This window comes from Orbicella franksi, chromosome 7 (assembly GCF_964199315.1).
Source record: "Orbicella franksi chromosome 7, jaOrbFran1.1, whole genome shotgun sequence".
Lineage (NCBI taxonomy): Eukaryota > Metazoa > Cnidaria > Anthozoa > Scleractinia > Merulinidae > Orbicella > Orbicella franksi.
The window spans coordinates 28,334,728-28,350,475 of record NC_138151.1 but is presented as its reverse complement, the minus strand read 5'-3'; the positions used below and the strand labels follow the sequence as shown (position 1 = coordinate 28,350,475).

The 15,748-nt window shown below is 39.4% G+C and overlaps 1 protein-coding gene across 2 annotated transcripts in view; it reads right to left on the bottom strand.

Annotated features, from left to right (window-relative positions):
* LOC145493524 (uncharacterized) overlaps positions 1-15,748 on the bottom strand; it is a 119,314-nt gene that overhangs the window by 45,540 nt on the left and 58,026 nt on the right. For both annotated transcript variants that reach the window (XM_081473016.1, XM_081473017.1), the window contains exons 4-18: positions 15,638-15,712; positions 14,632-14,720; positions 13,878-13,916; positions 13,196-13,276; positions 12,207-12,279; positions 11,921-11,959; positions 11,076-11,158; positions 10,169-10,243; positions 8,840-8,914; positions 7,922-8,578; positions 3,669-3,731; positions 3,342-3,434; positions 1,476-1,574; positions 658-756; positions 138-227 (exon numbers count right to left, since the gene is read on the bottom strand). In XM_081473016.1, coding sequence (XP_081329142.1) covers positions 138-227; positions 658-756; positions 1,476-1,574; positions 3,342-3,434; positions 3,669-3,731; positions 7,922-8,558 — 1,081 coding nt within the window. In that variant the 5' untranslated portion in view covers positions 8,559-8,578; positions 8,840-8,914; positions 10,169-10,243; ... (5 more) ...; positions 14,632-14,720; positions 15,638-15,712. The remainder of the gene's footprint in view (positions 1-137; positions 228-657; positions 757-1,475; positions 1,575-3,341; positions 3,435-3,668; positions 3,732-7,921; positions 8,579-8,839; positions 8,915-10,168; positions 10,244-11,075; positions 11,159-11,920; positions 11,960-12,206; positions 12,280-13,195; positions 13,277-13,877; positions 13,917-14,631; positions 14,721-15,637; positions 15,713-15,748) is intronic.

The following is a 15,748-nucleotide window of genomic DNA, read 5'->3' as shown; positions in this document are numbered from 1 at the left end:
CAAGACTCCTGACATTTTTATATGCATATATATGAAAATAATTTGGTAAAACGAAAACCGAAAAGCAGAAGATAGAAGATCTTTTATAATTCAAAGAAATTTCTGTCACAACAACCATAAACATATGAAGTCTATACCTTGTTTTCCTGATGTCATTTGACTTTTCAACTTTTCACTGATGGTTCGTATTTCCCTTTTCATCTCCTTGAAATCATCTCTCGTTCTGCCTGAGAATAAGGCGTTGTGCATTAGTTTGAGTTGAAGTACAATCAAGTCAATCCATACAAACAAGAAAGTCATGCTTTACCAAGATAACCTAATTCAGCACATTCTCGTCATCATGTCACGAAACATGTAAATAAAACGAGGAAAAAGAGCCCGCCAAAACGAGCACTGGCGGAGTAAGTGAGGGACAGATCATGAGCCTTTATGATCTTTCAGGGTAGCCAAATATACAATTTTTGGGTAATGTGAAATCATAATTCTAATTTAAAGAACTTCGCCAACACAACATTTTCAAAAACAATTTAAAAGACCGACTCACAACTGAGTATAAGATAATGACTGGATAAGATCATTCAGTTCTTTTTTCACTATCGTCAAAATGTTTCTTTCGCTAGATCAGCTTAACTGTATCAGTTTTTATTTAGAACTGACCTTCATCGTCGGTCTGTCTTTGTGCCATCAAAGTGTCTAACTTCTCACTCATGTTCGCTACCTCACTTTTCATCTGTTGAAAGTCGTTTCTGGATTTGTCTGAAAATGAAAATTGACATCAGTTTTCGTTCATTAGTGCGCAGATGTTAACTTTATAATCATGCATTCGCTATTACTGTCATATCAAACTATAGCCCGGCAAATATTAACGTTTGGTAATCATCAAATTTCTGCCAGTTTGACCATGCAATAATTACTAACACTAGTTTCTAAACAGTCTTCCCTCATTTTTCGCATTTGTTTATTAATGTATCAGTTGAGGTGCAGTGTAATGATGGTTCGTATTTCCATTGTCATCTCCTTTAAATCATCTCTCGTTTTGTCTGAGAATAACACGTTAAACATTAGTTTGAGAGGAAGAACAATCAAGTCAATCCATAAGAGTCATGTTTTACCTAGACAATTCTGTACAGCACATTCTTGTCATCATGTCACCAAACGTGTAAGTAAAGTGAGTTAAGAGAGCCCGCGTAAACGAGCACTGGCGGAGTAAGTGAGGGACAGAAAATGAGCCTACATGATCTCTCAGAGCATACAAATATTCAGTATTTGGGTAATGTACAGTCATAATTTCTAATTTAAAGACCTTCACCGAAACAAATTTGTCAATAACAGTTTAAAAACTCACTCACAGCTGATTATAAGATAATGACCACATGAAATCGTTTAGTTCTTTTTACTTTCGTCAAAATGTGTTGGATAAGCTGTTTTTTCTTTTACTGTGCAAAAACTGTAATCAGTTTTTATTTAGAACTGACCTTCATCCACGCTCCCTCTTTGTGCCATCGCAGTGTCTAACTTGTCACTGATGTCCCCTATCATACTTTTCATCTGTTGAAGGTCGTTTCTAGTTTTTTCTGAGGATGAAAATTGACATCGATCTTCAACATTAAGTGCGCACTGATGTTAACTTTATGATCGTTATCACTTTCAAAGTTCTATCAAACTATAGCTCAACAAATAGTGATGTTCTACACTGGGGGTTTACGCCCCTTAATAAGTACATCTAAGTACACTAACTTTGGTTCATTTTTCTCGTACCCTTGTACTGTCTCGTACCCTTGAATTCCTGTCTTGATCATTTCAGTTAAAAAAAATGCGACAAAATGTCACATTATGACATCATATTTGATGCCGTCACATACATATGGTCTATGAAGTTTATAATTTCATACGACAAAATACATCATTCAAATGCTAATGACTTGTGGAATAATGTGCTGAAAACCGTTTCTCACTATGACAAATATTTTTTTTATTTATAGCAATTTAAATATCCTTCAGTCCCCCCCGAACTATATTGTTTCATCAAAATCAAGCCTATTGGTTTCTCCAGTTTTCATTGAAAAATGCTACAAATTTGGTCAAGTAAAGAACTTAGTGTCCCTAAAAATCGTATCGTTTCGTATTTTTTGTTTTCGCTTTTAAACAATAGTTTGATCTCTTGAATAATTGATGAACATTCTTTGAAACTTAAATGGTCATATCTCCTTTAATATTTAAGATATCAACAAACGGTTTTCAGTTCTCAACTACTCTTGTTTCTATCTTTCGAAAACAGTAAAGAATGTTGGAATTTACAACTTTTAAATTAAGAGTATGTGTGACGTCATCGTTTATGATGTCATCATCTGACATGTGCTGTAAATTTTGTTGTGAAAAAAGTTGGACTGTCCACTATTTATTTTCCAAGTCTGGTGACGGTATGTTTAAAAAAAAAGCGTTCAAGGAGCTTAAATCCTCAGTATGTTCAGAAATTATCAAATTTCTGCCAATTTGAACATTCAATAATTACCAACATTGTTTTCTAAACAGTCACCCCGTTATTTTTTTCATTTGTTTATTAATGTATTAGTTGAGTTTGCCTGCTTAAGTTACAAAAGAACTTTTTTGTTGACTGTTGAGATGGAACCACTGTATCTAAACAATAATAATTATGCTAGGAAATTTGTCTGCAGACATTATCTGTCTTGAGAAGCGAACAGTTTTCCGAGAATGCAGCTTAAGGAAAACTGTGAGCTTTGAGGAATGGATAATGTCCAAGGACAAATATACGAGCTTATAATTTCGCTCGTGTGCGATTGATCTAAACGTGTCATGTGACCAAAAACTGGGTAATATTCGAGTGGTATTCCCCAATTTTCAAAACTGCGTGTCTTGCGAAAAAGATTTGAAGGATAATAAACACAATAACCTCCATTTAGCATGAAAACATATAAACAATAGCCTCCATGTGGTGCAAAAATATGCTCGGATATCTGTCTGTGGACATTATCTGTTCCTGGAAGTGAACAGTTTTCTGAGAAAGTAGCTTGAGGAAAACTGTGAGCTTTGAGGACCAAATAACGTCCAAGCGAAAATATTTGATGGATTATAAGCTCGGATATATGTCCTTGGACATTATCTGTTCCTTGAAGCTTCTCGAGGAACAGATAAGCTTGTCAAGCTTCTCAGAAGCTTCTCTGTTTTTTTGTTTGTTTTTTTTTAAATGGAAGCTATTGTTTATTTATTTTCGAGCCAAATAGAGAGGTGATGCATGTGGACCAATTGTGCGCGAGCCAAAATATTTGATAGATTGTAATAAACTTCAAATGCAAACTTTAAATATTGTAACGTCTACTGACCTTCACCTTGGCTTGATTCCTTTAAGGAGTCTAACTTTTCACCGACATTTTTCACTTGATATCCCATTTGCTCGAGTGTCTCTTTGACGTTTTCTGTGGGGAAGCAAAAGTCAGCATGTCAGCTTTACTCGTAGAAAACTGGGGCAAGCAGTGTTTTCAAACTGATACTGCAGTTTTGTTGCCTTCTGTTGCAAGAGAATAACGGAAATATATTTGCCTAAGACGTTTACTGATTTTTTTCGTCAATGTCTCTCTTTTACTTTTCAAAACATTTGTGTTGTAGATTGAGTATTTGAAGTATGTTGGTTGAGAATGTTTGACACATACCTTCCACCTGTCCAAGTTTATCCTTGATGCTGCCTTTCTCTTCCTTCACCTGCTTAAGCACCTCTTTATGAAAAACGAAAACATCAGTTAATGAGGCAAATCGTAACAACTTTTGATCAAATGTAGTTTACCAAGAATGCACATTTTCCCTGGTCAGGGTCCAATCAGAATGGTAAACCCTATACGCATTTACCGTGCTCTTATCTCATCTCTAGCCAATCAGAAGCCTTGTCTGCAACTTCTGTTATGATATCCTGTGATATCAAGTTACAGCATAGCAAAATTGTAAGTGTAGTATCTTACCACTAGGATTGGGCTCCAGGTCCACTGCATGCTGGGGCCATTCAGGCCCGGTTACCGATGTTGTTTAAAAATTCTCAGCCAGCATGGCAGCCATAGTCTATTGTACTGGCGACGAGGATAAAAAGAAAAAATGCCCGACAAACCCAAAACCAGCCATGAAGGATTGTCTGGAATTCTGTCTAGCGTACGAGCAAGCAAGGGAGCCTTGAGTTTGAGTGGTGAACCAGGGCAATGCAAAAAGAAAGATCGTTTTGTATGAGCCACTCGATGGATGGCAGTCACTAATGACGACAAGCTCAGCTTACTGCTATTAGTCGGCAGAGAAGAGTTACAGAAGCTGCTCCAAACACTGCATCAAGTGCGGAAATGAGGTACATGTCAACAAGAATTCATGCCCAGCTAGAGGTAGGAGATAACTTAAGTGTGGACGTCTGAATTACTTCAACCGAGTGAGCAACAGTGCTGCTAACGACGTGAAAAGCAAGTGAACCAACGCAGTGGAGCTTGAGCAGGAGCCAAGCACACACCGTGTGTCTTAAGAAGAGGAATGGTTAGAAGATGTGTGTCTGTACCAGTTGAAGAAAGGACAATCACAGAATCCAACAGTTGCTGTTCACATCAATGGCATTCCCATCAGCCCAAACCTGGACACGCAGGCTGACGTCATGGTGGTTATCCAAAAGCACTATGGGAAGCTTCAAGCAAGCTTTTTCCTGCAGCGCACTGGCGTCACAATTAGAAACTCCGGAGAAGAGAAGGGGTGGTCGCTATGCCTGCTTAAGGAACATTTACAGCAACACTCACTCGAGGAGAGGGAGAGATGGCAGAACCTGTGTATGGAGTTAAAGGTCAAGGTGACACTGGGTTTCGTAGAGTACTACCTGGACTTGACCTCGAGCAACCCACTGTCAGTCATGGGGGAAAGTCGGCAAGCGAAAGTTGACCTAGTTGAAGAGTATAAGGATGCAACTACACATGAATCCAGACAAAAAGGGCAGTGTGCAGGAACAGAAGAATATCTCTACAGCTAAAAGACAAATTTGATGAGATTCTCGACAAATGAGAGGAAATGAATATCATTGAAGATGAAGGGAATGAACTAACGGAGAAGTACAGCAACGTTGTCCTCACCCCAAAGAAAGACGGAGAAAAGGTCAGGGCGAGCCTGAACATGACAGATGCCAACAGGTTCATAAAGAGAACCAGACACGGAGATCTTTAACGAGGAGGTTTGTAAGGTCGTAGCGCAAGAGCCAAATGTCGTCAGCGTTTACGATGATATCCTAGTTTTCGGCGCTAAGCCCGAGGAACATGATGAAGCACTCAAACATGTATTACAGCTATGACACAAGCAAGGACTCACGCGTAGCTTGAGGAAGAGCAGGCTTAACCTCCGAGCTTTGAAGTTCTTTCAAAAAGTGTTTTAAAGCGAAGGCATATCGGCAGACCCAGAAAAGGTGATAGCCATAAAGGCAGCAGGACCCACTCAGTCAGCGGCGAAAGTAAGCCCCTTCCTATTTATGGCTGGAGCAAACACCGACTTCATAGAGCTGCTCAAGGATAATATCAAGTTCCAGTGGACATCAGAGCGTCAAAGGCAATTTGAACGGGTCTAGAAAATGCTAGTGTGTGACGCGGTGATGGCAAAGAAAAAGAAAAGGACAAAGCTGAAGACCGATACTGGTAGAATGGTGCAGGTACAGGTACCGCTACCGGTAATGGTACAGGTAGAATGGCAGCCACCATAAAGCCATACGATCTGGAGACCAAGCAATGGTGACCAGTCACTCATCGCTCACAAGCATTTAGAGACACTGAAAGCAGATACTCACAGCTAGAGAAAGAGGCCAAGACCGTGGAGTGGGGTATCTTTACCACTCTCACGTACCTTTCTTGCATTGCCGACGCCTTCGAGGTTGACATGACCACAAACTGGTGGCACCGCTGCTCTCATGTTACAGAAAAACTGCACCACTCCCTATAGAGAGCATGTGGGTCCACCTTAACTATGTACCTGGAGAGAAGAAGGGATTGGAGAACAATAAAGCAGATTACTACTCACGTCACCCAGAGCCACTGGCTGCACAAGAGAGCCAGGCCAGCAAGAACCAAGCAAAACTTGAGCTTAGGGAGACCGTGGAAGAGTTTCAGAAGGATATCATGGCTATTGTGAAGTCATCAGTACCTCAAGTAGTCACCTGGCAGGAGCTGCTAGAGGAAACACACCCAGACACACCTTTTGGACATAAAGGAAGCCCTAGCTAGAGGATACTTTACAAAACTGATCAGTACGAATAAATATCAACATACGATAGCGTTCAGTTTTCATCGTTGTCCTTTGTAGCGCTCAACATGGCAAATCCTGCAAATGTCCAGCTTACCTTCTACAAAGCTTACGACAATGTCACGTGACTTGTAGCAGTCGTGCCTAGTCCATCCCAAACGCTCGAAGCACGAAATACCAAGTAGTGACTGGGTCACAGGAGCGAGAGCCGTTGCGCATTACATCCATGCTCAGTGAGCCCTGGAAAGATATTGCTGTGGACTTCTGGAGCCTCAGTCATACTGGAGAGTATCTGCTGGTTAAAGTGTGTAAGCAGTCTAGATGAGCAGAAGTAGAGTTTGTCAAATCTACGGGTGCCAGGGCAGTGGTTGCAAAGATGGATTAAACCTTTGCCTCGCTGGGCATACCAGTCTCGGTGAGCAGCAACAGATAGACCCCTTCAATGGCAAGGACTTCGGCGACTTAAGCGAGTATCTGGGTTTTCGCCATGAGAGGAAGATGACGCTGAAACCGCAAACTAATGCAGAGGCCAAGCAGTTCATAAGAATACTGAAGAAACTCTACAAAGAAAGCAAGTTGACGGTGTCGAATTTTAAGCAGGAAGTATACAGATTTCTTCGTGCCTACAGAGGTACTCCACATTGCACCACCAAGGTTGCTTCGGTAGATCTGATGTACCCCAGTCACAAGTTTCCCACTGGAGTAACCCCTTGTGGACATGACTTTGAAGAACTGTACCAGATTTTGAGAAGAATATGTTAATGAAGGGCTCTAGAAGACAACAAGAAGTATATCAAAACTTCTGACATACAGGTAGGAGACTCTGTGCTAGTCTAAAGAGAGGCAATCAGCAAGGCCACACCGTATGAGGCAGAACTATTAAGGGTGCAGTACAGGAAGGGCACCAGGATGGTAGCCAAAAGACTCAATGGCAGCTCCCTCGTGAGGACCATGGCTCGCTTTAAGAAAGTCCAATTCAAATCAGTGGAAGATGCACAAAAGTGGCTCAGCCTCAGAATGGCCAATGGAGCCTGCCAGTGAAGCACTACAAAGCACCAGAGAAGACAGGTCATCTGGTTCAGAACAGACTGACGGAACTACAGCAGAGATGGCAGCCAGTGAGTCCATCCCCGCAGATGCTGTATCGCCGGCAGGTTGCAAGAAGGGGAACTAAGAAAGAGCGAGACACCAAAGACACAGAGGCATATTTAAAGGAAAAGTACTCGTACTTTCAGCTTTAGTGCTGAAGTTAGCTATCAGTTGCCAAGCTAGGAAGGACTCTGGACATTGCATGCTTTTGCGTTGTGTTGTTGTATCTGTATGCCTCCCCATAGGACTAGCTGTAAGCAGGGGGGAATGTAGCATTGTACCGTTAGGACTGGGCTTTGGGCTCACTGCATGCTGGGGCCATGCAGGCCCAGTTTCCATGGTTGTTTAAGTTGTCAGCCAGCATGGCAGCCATAATCTATTAAAGTAAGGTTAACTATGAAAAAACATGAGGTAAGGTTTGCTTACTAGGCAACTGGCCAGGCGCATACCTCACCTCTCCACAGTTCAGGATACAAATTATTCTTCCCACTAATTGTAACATAGAGCTGTCGAAACATTTTTTTGTTCTGATTTTTTTTCCTCCTGTCAGAATTTAGGCTAATTAATTCTTACACACCTTCCATCTCTTCCAGTTTTTCTTTGATGCTGTCTTCATCTCTCTTCCATTCCTTCAGCAGCTTTCTGTAGTGCTCTTCAGTGTCACGATCCATGCACTCATTCTTGAGCTTATTGATAGCGGCTCCATAACTCGCTCCTCCCAGTGCCATAAGTGTGTTACTGATATCCAGCCACTTACTGTTGAATGTTGCATCGTCTACAGAAGCTTGGCTAGCATGGCCATACACAGTGTTTCGGTAGTACTTCACCCTGGCTATGTTGGCTTCAGTACTGGTGTCTGCGGCAGAGGGAAGATTGTCCCAGCCAGTGACGGGCGGAGTCAGATGACAGATATTCCTCAGCAGCACCATTAATAACGTGATATCAAACCTTGCTGATGCAACAGATGAAGGGATAGTAGGGTACAACTCTCCCCATTGAGTAGCATTGAGGATTCGTTTCTTTCTAAGCGACTGTAGCGTGCCATGTTCTGGGGTACCGGGTGCCAATACAAGATGCAGTCCAGCCGGAGGATGAATTCTATCAAATGTGTCCCTCAAGGCCTGGGATCCAACATCCACCAGAAGACGACACAACCGAGCATAGTTGGTCGTCTTCTTAGTGGATGCAACTGACGGTGCCGGAGCAGAAGCCATTGACTGGCGAACAGATAAACCTACGAGAAAAGTTTATTTATGTTATTGCATGGGTTGTATAGATTAGTTGCTGCTGGTTTCTTTTAACTTAATAATGTCGTAACTAGTTTTGACGAAATTGTCTTTGCCTGTCATTGGTGTTGTGGTTTATATCACCGAGCTGATCTCATCTTGGGGTGAACAAAAGGAGCTATAGGCTTATCAAAAAAAGAACAAAACTATGGGAAATTACTGACTGTAAGTTACTGATTTTATTTATGTAACAAGAGAATGATGCCTACCTTAATTCAAGAAGATTTCTCAGTTCTTGATATCCAGGATATCTAATTGCTCGCTGGCAATCTGTATCATGAACACTGCAGATGGGAAGCATTACATCATGAAATTAGTAACATGCAGTTTCAATCCAGCTGAAAGAGAAGAAACAAAATTGATGCACATTGATACTACAACAGACTGAAAATGATCGTTTCAAATGCTGAAAAAGTCTAATTATTCTATAATTAAAAATAACTTGAATTTAGAATTTTCCTTTATAAGGAAGTTTGTCAGAAACTCTTCAACACTCGCGGACATTTTCAGAGACTAAAGAAAGAGAACCTTTCAAGTGCATGTCTTATTACAGTGGAACCTCCATATAACGAAGGGCCAGGGAGGCAGGGACTGGCAAAAAATGTTCGCTATAACGAGGTTTCATTGTATCGAGGTTCTTTTGTACATACTCCGCACTACTTTAAAGAATTGCAAGTAATGAAGTGTAACCAGTTCTGTTTGTGTAGACTACGGCATTCAGTTGTGAATTATTGTAAATTTAGTCTTTTAGAGCGTGGAAAACAATTATTTCATGTGTATGCAATAATTCATGATGGTCGACACGTCAGTTTTGTAGTAGTATGGTCTACTATATGGGTGAAAAGTAAAATCAAACGCTGAATTGTGCGTAATTCGTTTAAAGTCTGTTTTGATTCCCGTGAACCGTGAATTTTATATTTGAATTCCCGTGAACCGTGCGCGATACCCCCCCCCCCCTTTCTGACCCTCTTTATTATGAAGATGGGTTTAAGACAAACCCAAAGATTCAACAGTTGTTTTGCATGAATACCGACTGCTTAAGCCTGATCATTACTGATACATGGCCTGTAAATATCTAAAAAAAAAAGCTCGCTAATTGTCTTCTCCGTCCTGATACAATTTCGTTGTGTAATGAAGTCTGTGGAAATTGGTTACAAACTCTTTCTCTCGCATTTTGCAAGTTACTCTTTCAAATGCGCGTGAAAACTGCTTGTCTTTTTATATAGTCAACATTGAAGCTTTCCGCGCTAGTGAAGCTATTGTTTTTGCATAGTCTTGTATGGCTCACTGAAACAGCTTTAGAACTCTTTTGAACATAAAGAAAGTCACAGAGTATAGAATAAAAAGCAAGGATGATTTATTGACCAGTTAACAATCATACACTGCAGTAAATGAAGTATTCAACAAATTGAGTAAAGCAAGGAAGCAAGCAAGTTTTAGACCCCGGTCATACATATGCAGACAAACACTGCTAAATATAACCTTTAAATTACACAGACTAGAATGCACATATCAGAGTTTTTTCAAAATTTTCTTACCTTGAGGTTCTATGGTTGTGCAGTTGTTTTTTGAAAATGAGCCAGTGAAAGTCAGTCACTAAGGAGTTTACTCAACTGTAGAAACAAACAGAATGGATCGACGTAACATTTACTGGTTACATTTGCTTTTAGTCTAAATTGAAAATATTGCACGTATAAGTTAACCCATAAGAAAGATTTGCTTTTTCGCGCTGAGTTTAGTGTAGTTGCGTCAAGATAAAACTTTATAACCTCAGCCAGGCAAAAAGACAGCAATAATGATTACTACCAAGACAAATAATGCTTAACTTACTGCTCGCTAATAAATACTGATTAGTGATTAATTGTAAATACTCCCCGGTTTAAAGAAGTTGTACCATAAACTACGACCGATAAAGAACCCGATTATAAATCACAACAGCCGATCATATATACGTCTCAATCTGTAATTAATCTAGGAACGGAGTATCTGCAAGTTTATGTGGCCCTCATCTTTTGTTGTAACCTTTTGCGTTTTTTGATTTGATTTCGCTAAAGTTCGCTGGTAATTAAACTACTGGTTCTACCCCTAGCGATGAAATTGTTCCCTGACAAATGTTGATGAGTTTGTTTAGGACAACTGAGTCATTCATGATCAATGTTTGCGAAACTTAGAAACAGGCTAGATTACGCAGTCCACGACTTCCGCTTTCAGTTCTTCGAATGCGTACGTGTTTCATTGGGTATAATCTTGGGACTACACTGCTCGTTATGAATAATAGTTAGCTCACAAATTATTGGATGTTGAATGAAAATCTTCTCAACAATTAAACAACTGTGGTAATGAGTAAGGTTTTTCCCGTATCTGTTGCTTGTTAGCGCTACCGAATTTTGCTCGTCCCTCAAATGCGCTTATGTTTCATAATTTTATTTCACTCATCCTGCTTACCTGAAACGTTAAAGCTACTCTTGCCGCCAGAATCAGTCACTTCGACGTATAACTGTGCCCATGAACAGGAGATTCCTACATAGCTATATAGAACGAACATTTACTTAGTAACTTATATTAGAATCCCACTGTCGTTGTGTCTGGCCTAACGGTGAATATGTCTAGTCACGCAAACTGAATTATTCTCAGTAGCAAATGTTCTTTTCCTAGCCTGAGGTCCCTTCTAGAATCAGTTTATGTCCATTTTATCCACCGATAAAATAGAAAACCGCTCCTTCAGCAGATAGAGTGTTGTCCGAACGGAAGCGCTCAAGTGGAATGGAAGGTTTCATTTTACAAAATGTCACGCCACTCCAAACTACCAAACATGATTGGCCAACCCTCAAAAATTTGGAAATCCATGCGGCGGGTTAGGAATTGGATCAATTTGCTGACACCTTCCTAGATAAATCAAATTTTAGAAGTTAGAAATCTTCATAGAATGGTTACGTGGAAACACGAGGAAGGACAAAAAATATGTCCTTGGCAACAAAGCATCGCTCGTGCCTCTCCAACACATGTTCACGTAATGCCCCTACTACCTTTAGTCCACACTAGCAACAGTTTGTGTTAGTTGACATCTTTTAAAATCAAATTTTAAAACTTAGAAATCTTCATAGAATGAGTGGTTATGTGGAAACACGAGGAAAAAGAAAAAATATGTCTTCGGCAACAAAGCATCGCACGTGCCTCTCCAACACATTTGTACGTAATGCCTACTACCTTTAGTCCACACTAGCAACAGATTGAAAACTTCCCTTGAATTATTTTTAGTTGTAGAAATTTTGGCAGAGTTCTAATCTTACCTTGCAGAGAAGTTCTGTAGTCGTGCAGCTGTTTTTATTCTGTTGAAAATGACACAGTGTCAGTCAGTCAGTCATCAAGGAGTTTACAATTGTAGAAATAAACAAGTTGGCTCTAAACTGAAGTAACATATAAAACATTTGCTCTTGGTCAAAATTGAAAATGAAAAAGCAAGCAAGCAAAAGCTTTCCACCTTTGTATTTTTATTGATCCATGCATATACAGACAAACACAGCTAAAAACACAGACCGGAATGCACATATCAGATTTTTTTCATAATTTTCTTACCTTGCAGAGAAGTTCTATGGTTCTGCACTTGAAAACGAGCCAGGGTCAGTCAGTCACCAAGGAGTTGATACAACTGTAGAAAAAAACAGGTTGGCTCGAATCTCACGTAACATTTACTGGTTACATTAACTCTTGCTCAAAATTGAAAGTATTGATGCTGACAAAGCAGCAACGAGATCGAAAATTTAAGCGTATAAGTTAATCCATAAGAGAGATTTGCTTTTTCGCACTGGGTTTATCGCAGTTGCGTCAAGAGAAACCCTTACACCTTGAGCCAGGCAAAAAGACAGCCATAATGATTACTATCAAGTAACATGCTTAACTTACTGCTTGGTAGTAAATACTAATTACTGATTAATTGTAAATATTCCCCGGTTTAAAGAAGTAATGTACCATATAACTAAGATAAAGAACCCGATTATAAATCACAACAGCAGATCATATATATATGTTTTCAATCTGTAATTAATCTAAGAATCAAGTATCTGGGAGTTTATGTGGCCCTCAGCTTTTGTTGTAAAGTAAACTTGTGCGTTCACCGGTAAAAATGCAAATAAAATCTGGAGTTTAGGTTGATCTGATTTCACTAAAGTTCGCTGGTAATTGAACTACTGGTTTTACCCCTGGCGACAAAATTGTTCCCTGACAAATGCTGATGATTGAGTTTGTTTAGGACAACGGAGTCATTCATGATCAATCTTTGCGAAACTTAGAAACAGGCTAGATTACACAATCCACGACTGCCGCTTTCAGTTCTTCGAATGCGTACGTGTTTCATTGTATATAATCTTGGGACTGAACTGCTCGTTATGAATGATAGTTAGCTCACAAATTATTGGATATTGAATTAAAATCTTCTCAACAATTAAACAACTGTGGAAATGACAAAGATTTTTCCCGTGTCTGTTGCTTCTTGGCGCTACCGAAGTTTGCTCAGCTCGTCTCTCAGTGCTCACGTTTCGTTCTTTTATTTCACTTATCCTGCTTACCTGAAACGTTAAAGCTCCTCTTGTGGGCAGAATCAGTCTCTTCTACTTATAACTGGGCATGTGGCAATGAACAGGAGATTCCTACATAGAGCGAACATCTACTTAGTAACTTAAATTAGAATCCCACTGTCGATGTGTCTGGTCTAACGGTGAATCAGTCTAGTCACGCGAACTGAATTATTCTCAGTAGCAAATGTTCTTTTCCTGACCTGAAGTTCCTTCTAGAATCAGTATATGCCCATTTTCTCCACCGATAAAATAGAAAACCGCTTCTTCAGCAGACAGGGTGTTGTCTGAACAGATTAAAGTCTGCAATGATCACGAGATCAGAAGCACTCAAGCAAAAAAGAAGGTTTAATTTTACAAATAGTCACGCCACCCCAAACTACCGACCTTGATTGGTCAACCTTGATTGGAAATCCATGCGGCGGGTTAGGAATTGGATCAATTTGCTGACACCCTCCAAGTTAAATCAAATTTTAGAACTTAGAAATCCTCATACAATGGTTACGTGGAAACACAAGGAAAGACAAAAAATATGTTCTCGGCAATAAAGCATCTCTCGTGCCTCTCTAGAACGTGTTCACGTAATGCCTACTACCTTTAGTCCACACTAGCAACTGCAGATTAAAAACTTCTCTTGAATTGTTTTTAGTTGTAGAAATGTTGGCAGAGTTCTTACCTTGCCAAGAAGTTTCGTAGTCGTGCAGCTGTTTTTATTCTGTTGAAAATGACACAGTGTCAGTCAGTCACCAAGGAGTTTACAATTCTAGAAATAAACAAGTTGGCTCTAAACTCAAGTAACATATAAAACATTTGCTCTTGGTCAAAATTGAAAATGTTGCTGCGAACAAAGCAGTAATAAGAGATCAAAAATAAGAAATTCATGCTTTTTCGCATTGGCTTTATCGCTCTAAAGTGTCAGGAGAATATTTAATTCCTTACATGCAAATTGTATCTGTTAACATTTTAATCAAGCTTCTTAACTTTCACTAAGGCGAAAGCAGTCGTTCAGTGTTTACGAGTCAACATTGATGTGCTAGAAACCATTATGAATTTCATCTTACTAGTAAATAAAACAGCGAGATTACAAGACTTAAAACTGAAACGCAAATTGTCCAAATACAAATCAACTCTAAAAATTCAAAAGATTCAACAGATTACAGTTGTTTTGCAAACAGGTATGGTAACTCTTTTGAATATAAAAAAAGTCACACTGTACAGAATAAAAAAAATAAGCAGAATTGTTTCATTGGCCAGTTAGCAAACATAAACTGTAGTAAATTAACAGATTGACGTCTACAACAAATTGAGAAAAGCAAGCAAGCAAAAGCTTTCCACCTTTGTGTTTTTATTGATCCATGCATATACAGACAAACACTGCTAAAAACACAGACCGGAATGCACATATCAGATTTTTTTCATAATTTTCTTACCTTGCAGAGAAGGTCTATGGTCGTGCCGTTTCTTTTTAACTCACTTGAAAACGAGCCAGTATCAGTCAGTCACCAAGGAGTTTGTACAACTTTAGAAAGAAACAGGTTGGCTCGAATCTCACGTAACATTTACTGATTACATTTTCTCTTACTCAAAATTGAAAGTATTGATGCTAACAAAGCAGCAACGGGATCGAACGTTTAAACGTATTAGTTAACCCATAAGAGAGATTTGCTTTTTCGCGCTGGGTTTATCGCAGTTGCGTCAAGAGAAACCTTTACAACTTGAGTCAGGCAAAAAGACATCAATACTGATTACTATCAAGTAACATGCTTAACTTAATGCTTGCTAGTAAATACTGATTACTGATGAATAGTAAAAACTCTCCGGTTTAAGGAAGTAATGTACCATATAACTAAGATAAAGAACCCGATTATAAATCACAACAGCAGATCATATATATATGTCTTCAATCTGTAATTAATCTAAGAATCAAGTATCTGGGAGTTTATGTGGCCCTCAGCTTTTGTTGTAAAGTAAACTTGTGCGTTCACCGGAAAAAATGCAAATAAAATCACGAGTTTAGGTTGATCTGATTTCGCTTAAGTTCGCTGGTAATTGAACTACTGGTTTTACCCCTGGCGACGAAATTGTTCCCTGACAAACGCTGATGATTGAGTTTGTTTAGGACAACTGAGTCATTCATGATCAATCTTTGCGAAACGTAGAAACAGGCTAGATTTCACATTCCACGACTTCCTTTTTAATGAAGTTCTTCGAATGCGAACGTGTCTCGTTGTATATAAACTTGGGACTGAACTGCTCGTTATGAATGATAGTTAACTCAAAAATTATTGGATACTAAATTAAAATCTTCTCAATAATTAAATAACTGTGGAAATGACTACGGTTTTTCCCGTGTCTGTTGCTTGGTGCGCTACCGAATTTTGCTCGTCCCTCAAATGTGCTCACGTTTCTTTATTTTATTTCACTCATCCTGCTTACCTGAAAAGTTAAAGCTTCTCTTGTGGCCACAATCAGTCTCTTCCACGTACAACTGTGGCCATGAACAGGAGATTCCTACATAGAATGAAAATCTACTTAGTAAATTAAATT